General features: G+C 36.0%; 1 protein-coding gene across 1 annotated transcript; it reads right to left on the bottom strand.

The window, feature by feature from the left end:
* Positions 1-204: 204 nt before the first annotated feature.
* On the bottom strand, positions 205-11,748 carry LOC127861256 (uncharacterized). Its single transcript, XM_052399693.1, has 6 exons — positions 10,938-11,748; positions 8,526-8,796; positions 4,850-4,970; positions 4,372-4,532; positions 3,884-4,077; positions 205-1,153 (listed from the first exon to the last, which is right to left on the bottom strand). Exons 1-6 carry the CDS (start codon positions 11,574-11,576, stop codon positions 917-919), a joined length of 1,623 nt encoding a protein of 540 aa, XP_052255653.1. The 5' UTR covers positions 11,577-11,748; the 3' UTR covers positions 205-916.
* Between the last annotated feature and the right edge of the window lie 4,711 nt (positions 11,749-16,459).

Genomic DNA, 16,459 nt, shown 5'->3' on the forward strand with positions numbered 1-16,459 from the left:
CTAGATCGATCAAAATTCAAATTGTATGCGAGAGAATTAAACGACAACTCTGCCTAGAGATTGCTCGTTTACAGATCCAGGTGGTCTCCCTTAGTTCGTTGATCTCGTTATATAAGAATATATCATGTTCATGAATGCGTTGACTTACAACATGTGCATTTTTTTTGGATCGTCTCGTATGCAGGAAGAAAACAAACATGAAAAAACAACAATAACATTTATTGGGAAATGCGGATACAGGTTACTGTCAACAATGATAAGATATTTGATGCAAATACATGGATATGTAAGATTAATAATATACATATTTACTAAGTCATACATAAATGTCAAGAAACGTCTAAACATGTTTATTTATACATTTAAAAATATTGCAAGAAGTATGTATGTATGTAAATGTAATTATACAATATGGTTAAAGAGTTTCTTTAAAAAAAACACTCCGCGTCTCATTATGATTAAGGTCTATGATTTATGACTCATTCATAACAATGCACTGAAATCAATTCATGTTACTTCGGTCAAGCGTACAGTAGATCTATGATTATTTTTTACGGAACAGTTTAACCTTGATACAAGTGTAGTTGCTTCTTTTTCAAGTGCTTTGTTGATTTATTTGGTACTCAGCTTCATAGAATATACTCGTACATGGATTTCAAATCAAGGATTAGATCAGGTATTTGGCCCAAAGTGTCATTGACATGAATCCTTTTGAATCCGTCTGAATCATTCATGTCGATCGACCAAGACACCAAATACACTGACAATATTGTTTTCATGCGGAAAACAAACATGCACATATGAATTATACAGTAGCAAACTTTCACACAAAGTTTCGTATAATTGGATTTGTATGGTTCAAAATGATTGCGTTGTAAGAGCCATTGTGCAAACGTCTTAAACCAGTTTTAGCCATCTAATATCTGTTGATGGACATGGCAAGGAGGGAGGCGACCATTAGAAGGAGGCTTCCGGCGCTCATTCCCGCACTTCCGCCTGTGCCTGAGTCGGCGAAGAAGCTGAGGGACGGGTCGTAGAACACTTTTTTGGTAAATTTGGGAAACCGGAGTCGAAAGATTTGCTTGGATCCCTGGGTCATAAGCATCGGATAGGTAGCCGTCATGTTTTCGTAGTTCTCGTTGTCTTTCTTTAACTGTAAATGACCATCGTATAAAATTATATTAACACGATGCTAGACACGGATAGACAATACAGAAGTCGCAAACACAAAAGTATGATTAATATTGTCGGAGTAAGAACATGTCTTCCATGTAAATCTCACAACAACAAATGTAAACTATCTATTAGTTTCCAATTATTTTTCTTCCCATAGCTACCATTATTTTGGTGTGACGGTAAACCCAAAATAAAGAGAATATCTCTCATATGGTCATTTATCCACATAATGAGTTTCAGCAGCCTAGCTTAAATACTATTTGAGTTGGGTCCGGATTTTAGTGTTTTTTTTTCTAATTTTTGTAACCAAAGCAATGATAATGTTCTTTTGATCAAACACGTATATTCTCCATTTATCCGGATGCCAAAGTTCATCAACCTAGCTAAAGTACTGTTTGAGTGATCGCCATGTATAAGTGAGATAAAAAAACACGTTTTTTCTTATATATGTTTACCTAAACATCTGCTACATAGCAGCATTAAGCAATTTAAATCCATATAATGTGAATAATAAATCAGGCCGGAGAAGAGGCTATTCATTCTCGTCACACCCGTACTTCCGGTACATTTAGCGAGTCCGTTAGCAAGGCCGTCGACTTGACATTGAAATATGTGCGACATGAGGGTGTTAACAGAAAGCGGACACAAATACATTTTGTGGTAAATGAAGCAAACAGCCAGCGACTTAACACTTTGCCTAATCGCGCGGTTTTGGTGAAATCCGAATGTATTTTTTGCAACACATATTTTGTCACCACATTCTTTTCAAAGGAATGTAACGCCTATGACTTTGAAAGCAATTATCGACCGTCTACATCAAGTTTGTGAGTTTACCGCCTATTCGCAGTGGTTAAATCGTTTTTAAATTATGAAAACTCTGAAAACGCACTCTAATATTTATCGGTTGATATGTAAGAAGTTCACACACTGTGTTTGATGATATTATGATTGAAAAAGGTTGGTTCGGTACAGATAGAGTTATGATCGGTGTGGTCCATATGTTCGTAAAGATGAATATGTGCTTGAATTACATTAAAACTCCATTTAATTTGGAAACGCCCAAGAGAGCATTCATGCGAATTCCCGGTTTTTATATTAACTTACTTTCACTTATACTAAAAAATAAGTACGCAAGTAACACGAGGGCTGCTTCTTCATTAAAAAAAAATAGAGCTTTTGTTTTGAAACGGAGAAATAACTAATATTGTTTAATGGGCCAGCATATTATCGCACCATACATTACGTTTTTATGAAAATTAACTATGTACAGCAATATATATTTTTTTACAAACACACTAGATCGAATCGGTGATAAAATATTCGCAAATATCACCCACCTAAGGTCAACAGCTGCGCTTTTCATTCGTCACTTTTAAAAAGTTTTTATAACTTATTATCACGTTTTGGTAATCACGGAGCGTTAGAGTCAGTGGGTAAATTAACAAAATAAAAAAAAAGTTTCGGATTTGCACATTTTCGGTGTAGTTATTATATTTGTGAGGAAACAGTAATACCGAACAATTACTATTTAAAAACTGAAAATTATAACGCGTTGCAACGCGAAACGATTGAATAATTTGGAGAGTTCTGTTGTTGTCGTTATATTGTGTGACGCAACGAGGATTGCTTATAAACAGTATAAAATATATCACTTATTAAGTTATTATATGAGCACGGATGGCCGAGTGGTCTAAGCGTTATACTTTTACTCCAGTGGTCAGTAGATCTTGCCCAGTTGAGGGTTACGTTTGTTTTCTTTCTTTAATTGTTTTCTTGTTTTTTACTAGAGCTTTTTAGATCCACTGTTTACATTTATCAATATAAAGCATTTAATAATTAAATTAATGACAAACTCCAATACATGCCAAAATCTGTGAAAAGGTCCCTTTAATATGTTTGGTGTCAAAACATTATTTAGACCATGTGGACAAGAAAATGTTAAAATTATCGCAAACTCACAATGACCTTTAAGTTGAAAAACGACTTGTCCTATAATTTAAAAAATCTTAAAGTTTCGGGTCAGGTACTACCTAGAAGCACACCGGGTACGAAAATTAACATAAAGGGCTTTATTCCGGTGTACTTTTTAGTATACTTAAGAGGACTCTTGGTACTTTTAAGTAGTACCTGATCCGACAATAACCAATCGAGCATTACTTATTCAGAGGTAAAAACCATAAAGAGTGATCGAATACTGGCATACATTTACACAACCTACACTCCTATTCTACCGACCTTCTTAGTGATCGAATACTGGCATACATTTACACAACCTACGCTCCTATTAAACCGACCTTCTTAGTGATCGACTACTGGCATACATTTACACAACCTACACTCCTATTCTACCGACCTTCTTAGTGATCGACTACTGGCATACATTTACACAACCTACGCTCCTATTAAACCGACCTTCTTAGTGATCGACTACTGGCATACATTTACACAACCTACGCTCCTATTAAACCAACCTTCTTAGTGATCGAATACTGGCATACATTTACACAACCTACACTCCTATTCTACCGACCTTCTTAGTGATCGACTACTGGCATACATTTACACAACCTACACTCCTATTCTACCGACCTTCTTAGTGATCGACTACTGGCATACATTTACACAACCTACACTCCTATTCTACCGACCTTCTTAGTGATCGACTACTGACATACATTTACACAACCTACACTCCTATTAAACCGACCTTCTTAGAGAGGAGCACAACTCCCGACCCTACGTCATACTGGTCGGGCTTCTTGCCATCGGAAGTGGACTTGGTGGCACCCCTGGCCCCTTTGATGACGATGTCGAAGTCCAGGTACTCCCCGACCTCGTTCGGCTGGCACGTCCCGTTGCAGAACGTCCACCCGCTAACGGTTACACTGAACTTGAGGTCACCTGGGAACCAGATGTTACAAATGTTTGGGGCACTGGTTACAAAATCGATGTAAACACAAATAATTTAATTGTATAACGTCAGTGAAATGTTATGGCGTTTTGGAGTATGTAAACTTAATAAACCTCACATGAAAAAGACTTGGGAACATATGACTAGCAGTTTGGGGCGTTGGTGCAAAAAAATAAACATTAAATTCGACCTCAATTCTGGAAAAGGTGCAGTGTTTTTCATTTTTCTTTCGACACACATTTTATATGGTCGTGTTATATTATTATCATGTATCTATGTTTTACCTCTCTTGACAACAGTATCTTCGCCATCTTGACTTATGTTGCCGCCCTGTTTGAAAATGTACATGTCAACCATGACCTTGGCCCCATTGTTGATTTCCGCCGAAAAGTTGAGCTTCTTCGTGGAGATATTAGTTTCGGGATACTCGGAGTCGATCGGCGCACTGATGATTAGAATGGTTTATTTAAAATAGCGTAAATCATGTAAAAGGTAAAATATTACATCGGGTGTACTCAGGAAATTTCTTTTAATCATTTATAAATTATAACTTTTTTTGCATATTATGACATTAATGTATATCTTATTATCTAATTAAGGAAATACTGTCCGTGCATATTGTATAATGTTTGATCTGAGTAAAGCTGGATCACGAGGCAATTTTGCTAAACATGATATGATCAACGGTAGTAAAAAAATACAACACTTCGAAATCCGCTTCATTTTCACGTCTTACAGCACCATGTATTGCCAAAGGCCTACCCGAAGGTGAAGGTCTGGCTTGCGAAGTTGTTGTATCCATGGTTATTATCCTTTATGTCACTTCCGTCGAAAGTCTTCTCCTTGAGGTTGTCGAACTCCACCGTCATGGTCTTTTTGCCATCTGAACATACATGGCACACATGACAGTAAATGAAACCAAAAATTATAACATGTAAATTTGCACCTATACATTTTGTTACGTTTATTTGCAATAAATTGGAATATTCGCATCGGAAATTTGGATCCGAATATTCTGCCGAATTAATTTTTATTCTAGTATTCGAATATTCATCGCCATCCCGTATATTTAAAAAGTTCGCTGATTTACACTCGGCAAAGTATTCTACGGAATGTGATAAGTGTCGTATTGAATGTCAATAGTTGACCTTTGAAGTCGACACACGACAATGTTAGCAATCAAAGCGCTGAAGCCATTGAAGTTGTTCGCTATTGCATAATCTTAGAAGCAACTCAGTTTTCAAAATTATGTTATAGCTTTTTATATCGCAAGTTTGATATGAACACAACCCATTCAAATTTATAAAGAGTGTAACTTAGACAAAATAACAACAATATGTCTCTTTTTTCGCAATTGGTTGCTTCACTGGCAACCATCTTTAGAATTTTGGTTGCCTTGCTAAAGAATAGCAAGCCTAGAATCCTGTAATTGTGTTATGTGTATCAAATACTATATCTATTTGCTTTAAATTATTGAGCAACAATTTTGCCGACATTACAGGCTTTTAATGCATCATGTTGTGAGCCGGAATTGAATCGTTTCCTATGCCTAATTGATCCACAGTCGCCAATTTGTATTCTATGTTTAATTGGATTGAGTTGTTCAAGCTTTGAAAAAGATAGTTGCCCTGCTTTTTAGCCCAACTGTAACCAGCATTTGAAATTGAGTTTCCTGGGTTTAAATCTACTGGTCCCAGGCTAACAGGCAACCACTAAACCAGTTAGTTATTCATGATGTAAGATCTGACAGTGTATTGAACTCATTCAATTTGCAAGTCTGAAGATATTAAAGGGACCTTTTCACGTTTTGGTAAATTAACAAAATAAAACGACTTAATTTGGAGAGTTCTGTTGTTGTTGTTGTTGTTAAAAAAATTCATACTACAATGATTGCTTATACATATAAAGTATAAAATACATCTCTCAGGATGGCCGAGTGGTCTAAACGATGGACTTTTATTCCAGGGGTCAGTGGTTCGAGCCCAGTTGATGGTAACTCTTTTGTTTCTTTAATTTTATTCTTGTATTTTTAATGGAGCTTTTAAGATCCAATGTTCACATTTATCAATATTAAACATTTAATGACAAACTGTGAAAAGGTTCCTTAAAGATGTTTACTAAAAATGCCAGTGTAAAAATTTAGAACTCATTGGTTGTTTATTTGATTTAAAAGTGATTTTGTATATTTACCTTGTCGGCGAGGTTACTTTGAAGTTATTATCACTTTTATATATTTTTTTTCAAATCATTAATAAGATAATTTAAGCTTCATTTTGGGACAACAGGGCTTAATGCATATGTATTGTCATCCCAGTACCAGAGACTCTCTTTAAACGAAAAACACTTTAAAATCAGAAAGTGTCGTCCTTGATTAGCTTGTGCGCATTGCACATGTTAATCAGTGTGCACAGGCTAGTCTTATTTGATATGCATTAAGCCCCGTTTTCCCTGAAAGCAGCCAATATGTACAGATTTCAATGATAAACTAGCCAATGACGTCGCACAAGCTGTTAAACACTAGACTGGCCAATGTCGTCGCACAAGCTGTTAAATACTATTGACTACATACACACTCACTGTCTGCAGTGTTCTGGTAGTGGTGAAGTATAAACAGGCAGGTGCGGTGGTTATCGTTCCTAGGGTAGTTAAGAGCAGACTGACTTGCAAAACTTCCTCTACATTAGTTAGCTAGCGCGAACAACTAAAAATCGTTCTCAATTGTCGAATGTCGTAAAGTGTTTGATTTTAAATTTGATTGTGAATTAGAAAATTAAGTGGGATTCAGAGTGGATTTATTCGTCCTTAATCAGTTTTACCATTTAATTTGCCCTTGGGAAGGTCAGACATTATAACAATATGACATTTAACAATGGCTTTCAAAAAACATAAGGCCGTACAGGCGCTGCAGATCCTTTAATTGCATTCAACTTTACGCGTTAAAAATACAAATAATAAGGTTATTTCATTGATGATTTTTAAGTGTGCACCAAAATACGCGATTTTTTTAATTTTAATGTAAATAAATGTTCATACAGTCAAGAATGTTTTTTTAATACTGAAACATGAAACGACACAGCTTTCTGTTCCGCTTGCCCAAATTGTTTCCTGAATCAATGTATCCACTCGATGCACAAACAATAAAGTTAACATAAAACAACACAGCTTTCTGTTCCGCTTGCCCTTATTGTTTCCTGAATCAATTTATCCACTCAATGCACAAACAATAAAGTCAACAATCAAGTGTTGTTTGAAAATCAGATCCGGTTTTTGTTTTTACCAGACATCGACATTGGACTACGCTTCTAAACATAATTTTAAGTACCGTTCAATGTTTGTAAAAATAGGCGGTTTCATACACCGCTTTCAGTATAATACCGGTATATACTGATATGTTCAATCTTTGTGAAATTAACTCTCCACAACTATTTACATTAAATGCATCATTTCTAACACAATGTAATTTTTCTATATACTTTACATTTAAACTGTAGTAATATTTATTTGATCATGCATTATGTATTGAAAAGTCGTGGGGTTTACTTAAGTGCTTACCGCACATCATTTACTATCATAAATTCTGTTTTAATGTTGAATGTACATGATATTATCATTTAACTATTGTCTCTGACGTACCGCCACTAACGAAAAAACTAGTGATTGGGTTCGATGAAAACGACGACAATTTACAGAAAATAACACGAAACATCACGCATATTAAGCCATCGCCCTTTAATGACTCATCGACCCACCTGTCACCTGTTGACTGGTTTCCAATATGTGAATAGCATATTGACGGTGGACCAAACACATGTCGAAATCAATAACTCATACATGTGACTCAGAACGCGGAGTATAGTTGTATGCATGGTGTATATAATTATTTGTGACTTGGATAAACAGAATAAATAAAGCCAATGTAGCAACTACTACTGATATATATCACATTTTTGTTGTTGAATAGATAATCTATTAACAAGGCCCGTCGTATATGCAGCTTTAGTAAAACGGATTCAAATTCCCACATCCACACACTAGTCATACTCGTAGTAAAAAGCATAATTCACATTACAATATCTAAGTGTGGAAGATCAATGATGAAACCTATTCCATACAAACATGATTTGTAAATATGTCCGGATTGGAAATTAAACACACATATCAGTCACGTTCTGGGGAAACTGGGCTTAAAGCATATGCGTAAAGTGCCCTCGAAGATTAGCCTTGCAGTCCGCACAGTCAGGGATGACACTTTATGCCTTAACTGAATTTTCGCTAAGTACAGACTTCCTTTAAACTAAAAATACTATAAAGGCGGAAAGTTTCGTCCCTGACTAGCATATGCAGACTGCACATGCCAATCTGTGATGGCACTTCATGCACATGCATTAAACCCTGTTTTCCCAGGAAGCGACTCATTTGAATTTACACGAACACCTACCGCTGTTGGTGAAGGCTATTTTCCCGGACTTCCCTAGCACCTTAACGGACACCCCGCTATCCGAGATATCCTTGTCTTCTGAAGGGGCGGAGGTGGGCGTGGTGGTGGAATTCTCATCCGTCAGCTTCACAATGGGATCATAAAGGGCGCTCTTTGTGAACGGCTCAAACCGGAAGACAAATGTCTGCTTGGTTCCCTTCATCTCCACCTTTGGGAAGCCAGCCGGCATCTGCTTGGTCTCGTTGTAATCGCTGCTGTTCGTGTATATGACCTAAAATTGTCGTTGAAGAAAACAGTTTTAGGAGATTTAGCATAGTTATTATACCAATCATGTATATGGTGATGACCATGACGATATTTAGAATGTTGATGGTTGTTGTGGTTATGGTTATTATAATGACGGTGATGACTGTTATTATATTTATTAAGATGACCATGAAGAAGAAGAAGAAGATTTCATTCACCTAGCTAAGGTACTTTTTAGTTATGGCGCAATCCAGATTTGAGTTTTTAATCAATTCTGTAACCAAATGAATTTGCATGTTGTTGTTTTCTGACAGCCTCCAACGATACCGGAACAAACTAGTCAAATGTAACATCAAATTAAACGAGGACATAAAAATGCTCTATTTATACCAGAACACTGTTTATAAAAAATATGCATGTCCTGTAATGGGGGCAATATTAACCAGATCGATCTAGCTTATATACCCAGAGCGTTAGCATTGTGATGCAGAAGAGACATTATTTTATTTTACAGAACACACTGTGGTAATAGTTACTATTTCAAAAAGCGTATAATTAACAATGCTTTTCCTTGCATTTATATTATGAGCGATATTTACAGCTTAGTAAACTTTTTTTTAACTTTTTAGATTGTATGACAATTAAAAATCACGAGTATTGGTAAACAAATGTCATTTTTAACACATTAGACATGTAAACGATGAAAAAACGCTCGCGTTTAACAAACATTATGATTCAGATCGGTTCATATTTATAGTCAAGCGTTACCAGTTTTTGAGAATACTAAACCTTAGTCGAAAACTATTTATAACTAATATCGTATTTCATGGTAACGTAGTAGAAGATACATGTAAGAAGGGAACATGTATTTGTCTTCCGCATGGTAGTGACGTGATTTTTCTTTATGTTTTGTTGTTGTTGTTGTTGCTTTGTTGTATTTCAAAGTTGCCATAACAATGTTTCAACTGAATTATATCCATTCCACGGATGCTTTGTGTGTATATACATACTTGCTATAATGTCAACTCATTGGAAATACATTCATCTTCAATCTTTAATATAGTTGTATACAACAAACGGCAATCTCGTCCGCTATACGCCATGTGTCTTACCTGACGCAGCTATAATGTCAACTCTCTTTGGAAATATATTCATCTTCAATCTATAATATAGAGGTATATAACAAGCGACAATCTCGTCCGCTATACGCCAAGTGTCTTACCTGACGCAACGACAGAGATAAAATCAGCACAGCGCCCATAAAACTAAATTTATGGTGCAACAAAAACTGGCTGGACTTAGAAAATGGTCTATAATGTGTTTACAAATAGAGGGTGGACATAATTAGTGCCGTACGAGGCCATGAATCATACATGTCTTCCCAACCTGTTGGCTGCTTTATTGTGCGTGCATTTGCCTCTATATAGGAATTTGTTTATGATGTCAAACTTTTTTTATTTGATCTGTATATAGTATGCCTTTTATGGTGGCATATTCCTGAATAAAATAACCAGACAAGTTCATGAATAATTGACTAAATTTCATGCGATATTGCAAAAACATTTATGAAAGTACCTACAATTTTCGATAAGGCTTTTTTATTGTTAGAACTTTGGTCTTCGTATAACGTAGATAATTTTGTCAAAGTGCACATGTCTACACGTCCAGAGGTATAATTCTGTATAAGATAATCAGATACTTTTCAATTTAAAAATGACAACATTTTATAAATACTACCACACCTTTTAATGACAGCAGCTATAATTTTAGCGATTTTTTTTTAAAACTAAATTTTAGTCTTCAAATGAAATAAATGAAATCGCATTAGTGCCTCGATCTGAATAAAATATTATACAGAAAAATGTATAATAATTGTGATTTTCCATTAAAAACCTTATTTTCTCCCCAAAAATGAAATAAGTATAGCTGACAGATAATTATGAACGATGTTTTAATGAACGACAGTGGAATATTACTGCAAACGATAACCTGATACTTTTCACGAAAAATCAGAAAACAATATGAAAACACTTTTCCTGAAAATGTATTTCATGTTCGCATACGATTAATGTCAATCAACTTTTGCGCGCTAAAACATGTACAACGTGAAATCTTATATATTCTGCAAATGGTCTTTGACAAAAATGTTACATTAATCGTACAAACCTCGGTGGGAACCATAACTGTCGCTCCACCCAGCTCGTAGGTATTGTTTCCGCCTGCAGAAGAATTCAAAACGCTGCCTTTGCCTTTAATCTCGACGTAAAAATCCAGATATGCGCCTTTGTAGGACGTCTGACCCTGCGTACAGCTCACATTACCCACGCCACAGAAAGGCCAAGACTCTATCTTCACGTTGAACTTCATGTCTCCCGTTCTCACCGTCATGTTTTTGCCGTCAACAGTTATGTTTCCGTTCGACGAAAATATGTAGACGTAAGATGTCAGTTTGGCCGTTCCGTCAATTGTCTGCCCCTGGCCAACGCGAATGTTTGCCGTGAAACTAAACTGAGTCACGTTGACGTCTGTGCCCTTGTACGTCGTTTCTGTTTGTTGAGAGAAGTTGAAATTCATGGTGGCAAAAGTGTTAAAGGAATGACTGGGGGTCGCATTATTTGCACTATCTAGTTCCTTTATTTCGTCCATTGTGATGGTGACCCCCTCGGACTCATTTCCCGTCGCCTTGTACACCTTGATTTTGCCCGACTGGCCGAGTACCTTGGTGGTTATGCCTCCGACGGTGACGTTCTTGTCGGCCTCAACAGCAACGACCAGGAACGAAGAAAACAACACCAGCTTCCACATGTTAAATCAAGACGTTTATATAAATATCTACTTTAAGATTTCCCAATAACGATGATCGAGCGGTTGTCAAACTTAAAATTTGATTTTCCAGTGAAAAAAAACAACAACCCGTCTTACCACTGACGTAAATGAACACTAGATACTGTTATGCGCTCGAATAAAGTAAATCAAACATGTCGTGCGTGTTGGGTTTTATATGATTCAGTTTCCAATAGCACGTGATATCCTTTATGGTAATTTAAACACCCGAAGTAAAACTACGCCTTTATGACACGCCAATAACAATAAACACATCTCATGATCAATCTAAAAATAGAATGACCGAGGTGAGTAAGAAAATGTGAGTTGATTTACGCATTTGGGGCGTCTCTACCATTAAATAGTGGGCTTGGATGAATGTAAACAACCCAAGGGCATTGCCTGTTAAAACTAGAGCAAAATGACGTAGTAACTAAAAGGTAGGAAGTATGTCGCGTTCAATACTCGTTCAATACCAATAGACACATCGCATGATCTGGAAAATATAATCAAAGCTCGGAAGGCTCTGCAGTTATTCACTATTGTGCAAACAGGCGGTATTGTACTTCAGTAATCTGGAAAACCCAACTTCGGTCTTCAACATTAAAGAGCAACCAGAATGAATTGGAGTTGAACATATAATATTATATGTAATATACATGTATAGTGAAACAAAACGCACATTGGCTGTGCCAAGTACATCCTTATGTCGTCCGTTCCATCATCAAAATCATATCAGTCGTCCTCATCGTCATCGACGATGATTTTGCTGTTGATGGTGATCATTGTTTTAAGCATGTTTAGCCTGTTGGCATACCGGTAACATAACACACATTGTATGTTACGCTAAAAAACGTCTACGTAAAAATTAGCGCTAAATGTTTATTCATTTTGAGAAATAATTTCCTGATGTGTGTGGAACATTAATTCCTTTTCCAAATAGGTCAAGTTTTGGTTCAATACCGTGTTTGGTATTTATATTTTAAGAAACCAAAGAACTGGTTGAAGTTCATTCGTTTGGACAACGGAGACAAAAAGTTTACCAACATTGCATTGAATGAGGGTCAAAGTTAATACCACCCCCACACACACACCGAAAGAATCAACAACAAAAACGTTCAAATATATACGAGAAAGGTCTTATGTGTTTTACGCTTCCCCGATAATAATGATCAAGATGTTGTCAATCTTAATATTATTATACAGTGCAAACAAAACCGTCTCCACAATGTTAAATACGTTAGTGAACACTAGCTATTCAAATGCGTTCGAAAGAGGTGGATTACATGTCGAATTGCGTGTCGGGTTATATATTTGTCAGTTTTCAATATCACGTAATATCGTTAATATGTAAATTTTGTCCTAGGTGATGATGAAAAAGTCAAAGACCGGACGGACTGATATATCGTGAAGGAAAGAACGCACACAATATTGGGTATTGAAATAGGGCGTTTGTTATAAATTGCGACACAGTAAGTAAATATAAAATAAATTCTTTCCCGAAACACACGCACTACAACTTTATGACGCGTTCAATTACAATAAATATACCACATGATCTGGAATATTGAATAACGGAAGTGCATCAGTTACGTGAGTGAAGGTATGCATTTGGACCTTCCTATCATAAAATAGTGGGCATGGGCGAATGTAAACAACCAATCGACATTAGTCGTTGAAACTAGAGCAATGACGAAGTAAGTAACATGTATGTCAAGCTGCACGTTGCTATATACCCGTAATAAACGATATAAGGCGTTGTTGCGGATGGTGTTTATGGTGATAATGACGATGACGATGATCTTGCTATTGATTATGCGGAGGAGGAAAAAGACGACGACGATTTTTTCAGCAAGTTTGATTTTTTACATACCGGTTTACAAATAAACATTGAGTGTTAGAGAGCTAGAAAAGAAGAAATACAGTACTGTTACATTTAACATTGAAAGAACTCACACCAATTTAGTCAATCACATTTCTTCCTGTTTACATTTGATACTTTCATGTTTTATGCGTTTGTATCGCTCCCTCTTCCAAAAAGGTCAGGTTTAAGGTTCAAGACCCTTTTTAGTTTTGATTTTTAATTAAGCAAATAAATGTCGGGAAAAGTTTGACAAAAATCATTGGATATTGAGAAGTCTCAAAGATTATGTTACACCACTATCGCCTAAAAGAATAGTTAATTTAAAACGACATAATTCAGACAATTGTTAAAGGGAATATTATACGACTGTGGTGTTTCGATGGGTTGTATCGCACGAGTTGATTGAGTTTCGTTGTATTTTACGAGTCCGTAGGGCGGGTGGAATAATTGTCTGCACAAGTGCGATTCAATCCATTCTGGTCTAATAACTTAGAATTTTTATTCGCATAGTATGCCTTAATTACAATATAATGCACTGTAATTTTTTTCACGGTAATTTTGCATCTCAGACTTCGACCACTATTTACTGATTTGAATGTAGCAAACAAATTAAACTCTGTGACATATGGTGCGTGTGCAATTAATTTAACAATAGATGGTTTTAAAACTGGTATTGCCCCTCCTTTACTTTGAACACAGAGCTTCACCAATTTGTGACTAATTATACTCTCTGACGCCGCACACCGTAATATGTTTCAAGCGGATGCTAAAAAAGTTGCCCTTGGGCCGTGGGAAGTTTTGACGAAAGAGGCATTATGAAACAAACCTTTGTAGAGAATATGGTCCATTATGCGATAACAATATCAAATATAAAACCTGCGAACCTTGTGGTTTAGGTGAAATTAGTTTGCTAATACATGTTGTGTGTAATATAATACAATTTATTACTTATATCAGTGGAAGAAACTTCCCGTTCGGGAAACTAGGGGAATCCCTATATTGGTTTCCTGATCGGGAAACTCATGGACAAAATTTGCAATTTTATTCCCGATCGGGAAATAAAACAGCAATGTTATGGTGGGTTCAGAAAATGGACTTGGGGAAAACTTTTAGATACAACAAATCTGTTTTCAACACTACCTTTCTGTAGAGTAAATACATATCTAAATTTTTACCGTGCAAATTTTTTAAGGCCCTGGTTTTCTTTCAATATAGTTGCACAAATTGAATAATCAACGAAAAAATGGTAACATCAGTGTTTTCCCGAATAAGAAACTAAAATTCCTAATCGGGAAACTATCCGAATTGACAGTTTTAGAGGTTTCCTGATTGGGAAACATAGTTTCCTAATCAGGAAAAAGTGCATACGTATCCAGTTAATGTATACATGCATTATTTCTAGACATTAACACAAACATGGCGTCAAAAGTTGAAGGTGGACGTTTTCCTAAACAATGTGGAACTAGTTATATGCATTCATACTGGAAAATTTAGCCTAATTAGAATATTGTCCAAAGAACTAAGATCAGAAAAGTACGAAAGCCCATAAGTACCACTGGAAAAATATATTTCGAAGTCTTATTAACGCAAATAAAGGCGTAACTACGATAACAAACATGTAATAACGCAAATAAACGCATTATAACGCTAATAAACGCGTAATAACGCTAAAAAAGGCGTAATAACGCCAAACTGAAAGGCGTACAAATGCTTAAAAGGTGTAATAACGCTACAAAAGGCGTAACAACGCTATAAAAGGCGTAAAAACACCAAACTAAAACGCGTACTAACGCTATTTAAAACCGGTGCTATAACGCTAAACTAAAAGGCGTACAGACGCTAAAACAGGTGCTAAAACGCAAACTAAAAGGCGAACAAACGCTAAAAAGGCGTAATAACGCCAAACTTAGAGGCGTACAACGCTAAAAAAGGCGCAGTAACGCGAAAAAAAGGCGTACATACGCTAAAAAGGCGTAATAACGCCTATTTCAAAGGCGTACAAACGCTTTAAAAAGTCGTAATAACGCCTTTTGTTCTATATAAAGTGATGGCATCTTTGAAGACTTTAAATCAAACCAAAACATTATGGATACAGTTGAGTTTATTGTGTTTGTAAAAACAATTTATGTCTTTCTAGAAATCGTCCCTATAAGCCAGAATAGACAACCGACATTTGTATGGAATCTTGCTAGTACAATCCCCTATGAATGGGTTGATTTTATGCCTATAACTTTAAAGTACGACGATGCTGTAAGTGGAACCATCCACATAGGAAGGCGACTGTTCGTCAAATGAAGTCAAATGATATGTACGCGTTTAATTTTTGTTTATACTTATGACTGAGATTTTCAAGTTTGAAAAGTGTTGCGTTAGAAAAATTCCCAAGTGTACGTTTAAGACAGCTAATTAGATTAGGATAAAATCGTCTATAACAATATGTGAGACTAAATATTGTGACGTGAAAAAAACACTTTATTTTCTGTGAGGTATCTTTCTTTTTTGCCTACTGTTAATTAATTCAAATGCTTTTTGACGATGCGAACAGCATCGTCCAAGGTTTGATAATCATCCTAAAAAAATTCATAATGGCGGCCTATGTAAAAGACCGAGCCAGTCCGATTGAGATAACTCGATTTTTCAGTTACTTCCCTTTTGCATACGCCACTGCGTAGGAGCATTGATAACATTCTCATAGCAGAGTTGTCGTTCGTGTTTCAACATTCAACAATGGCCGCCTTAATGAGAGTCTCGATTCAAAACTCTCTTACTGCATACATTGGCTTGTTTCGCTATTTAGATGCTGTCATTTAGGATATATGAATTATTTATTCACTAAATCTCCGCTTATGACAACAATAGTTGGAATTCGAAGGATATGTACTCGATGTGAATAAAGGACCTGTGCAAAACTGGCATACTGATTACTGGTAATTTTAGTTATCAATATAAGTCACATTGTGCTTTATAAATTGTATGCGAGCATTTTGCGACTTATTGAATG

This window comes from Dreissena polymorpha, chromosome 15 (genome assembly GCF_020536995.1).
Source record: "Dreissena polymorpha isolate Duluth1 chromosome 15, UMN_Dpol_1.0, whole genome shotgun sequence".
Lineage (NCBI taxonomy): Eukaryota > Metazoa > Mollusca > Bivalvia > Myida > Dreissenidae > Dreissena > Dreissena polymorpha.

Bases quoted from the DNA above. Each gene is read 5' to 3' on its own strand.
- LOC127861256 (XM_052399693.1), bottom strand. From the start codon at position 11,576: ATGTGGAAGCTGGTGTTGTTTTCTTCGTTCCTGGTCGTTGCTGTTGAG. The intron at 8,797-10,937 runs GTTTGTACGATT...CGACAATTTTAG, and splicing joins CAGTTATGGTTCCCACCGAG to GTCATATACACGAACAGCAG. The intron at 4,971-8,525 runs GTAGGTGTTCGT...ATGTATGTTCAG, and splicing joins AATAGCCTTCACCAACAGCG to ATGGCAAAAAGACCATGACG.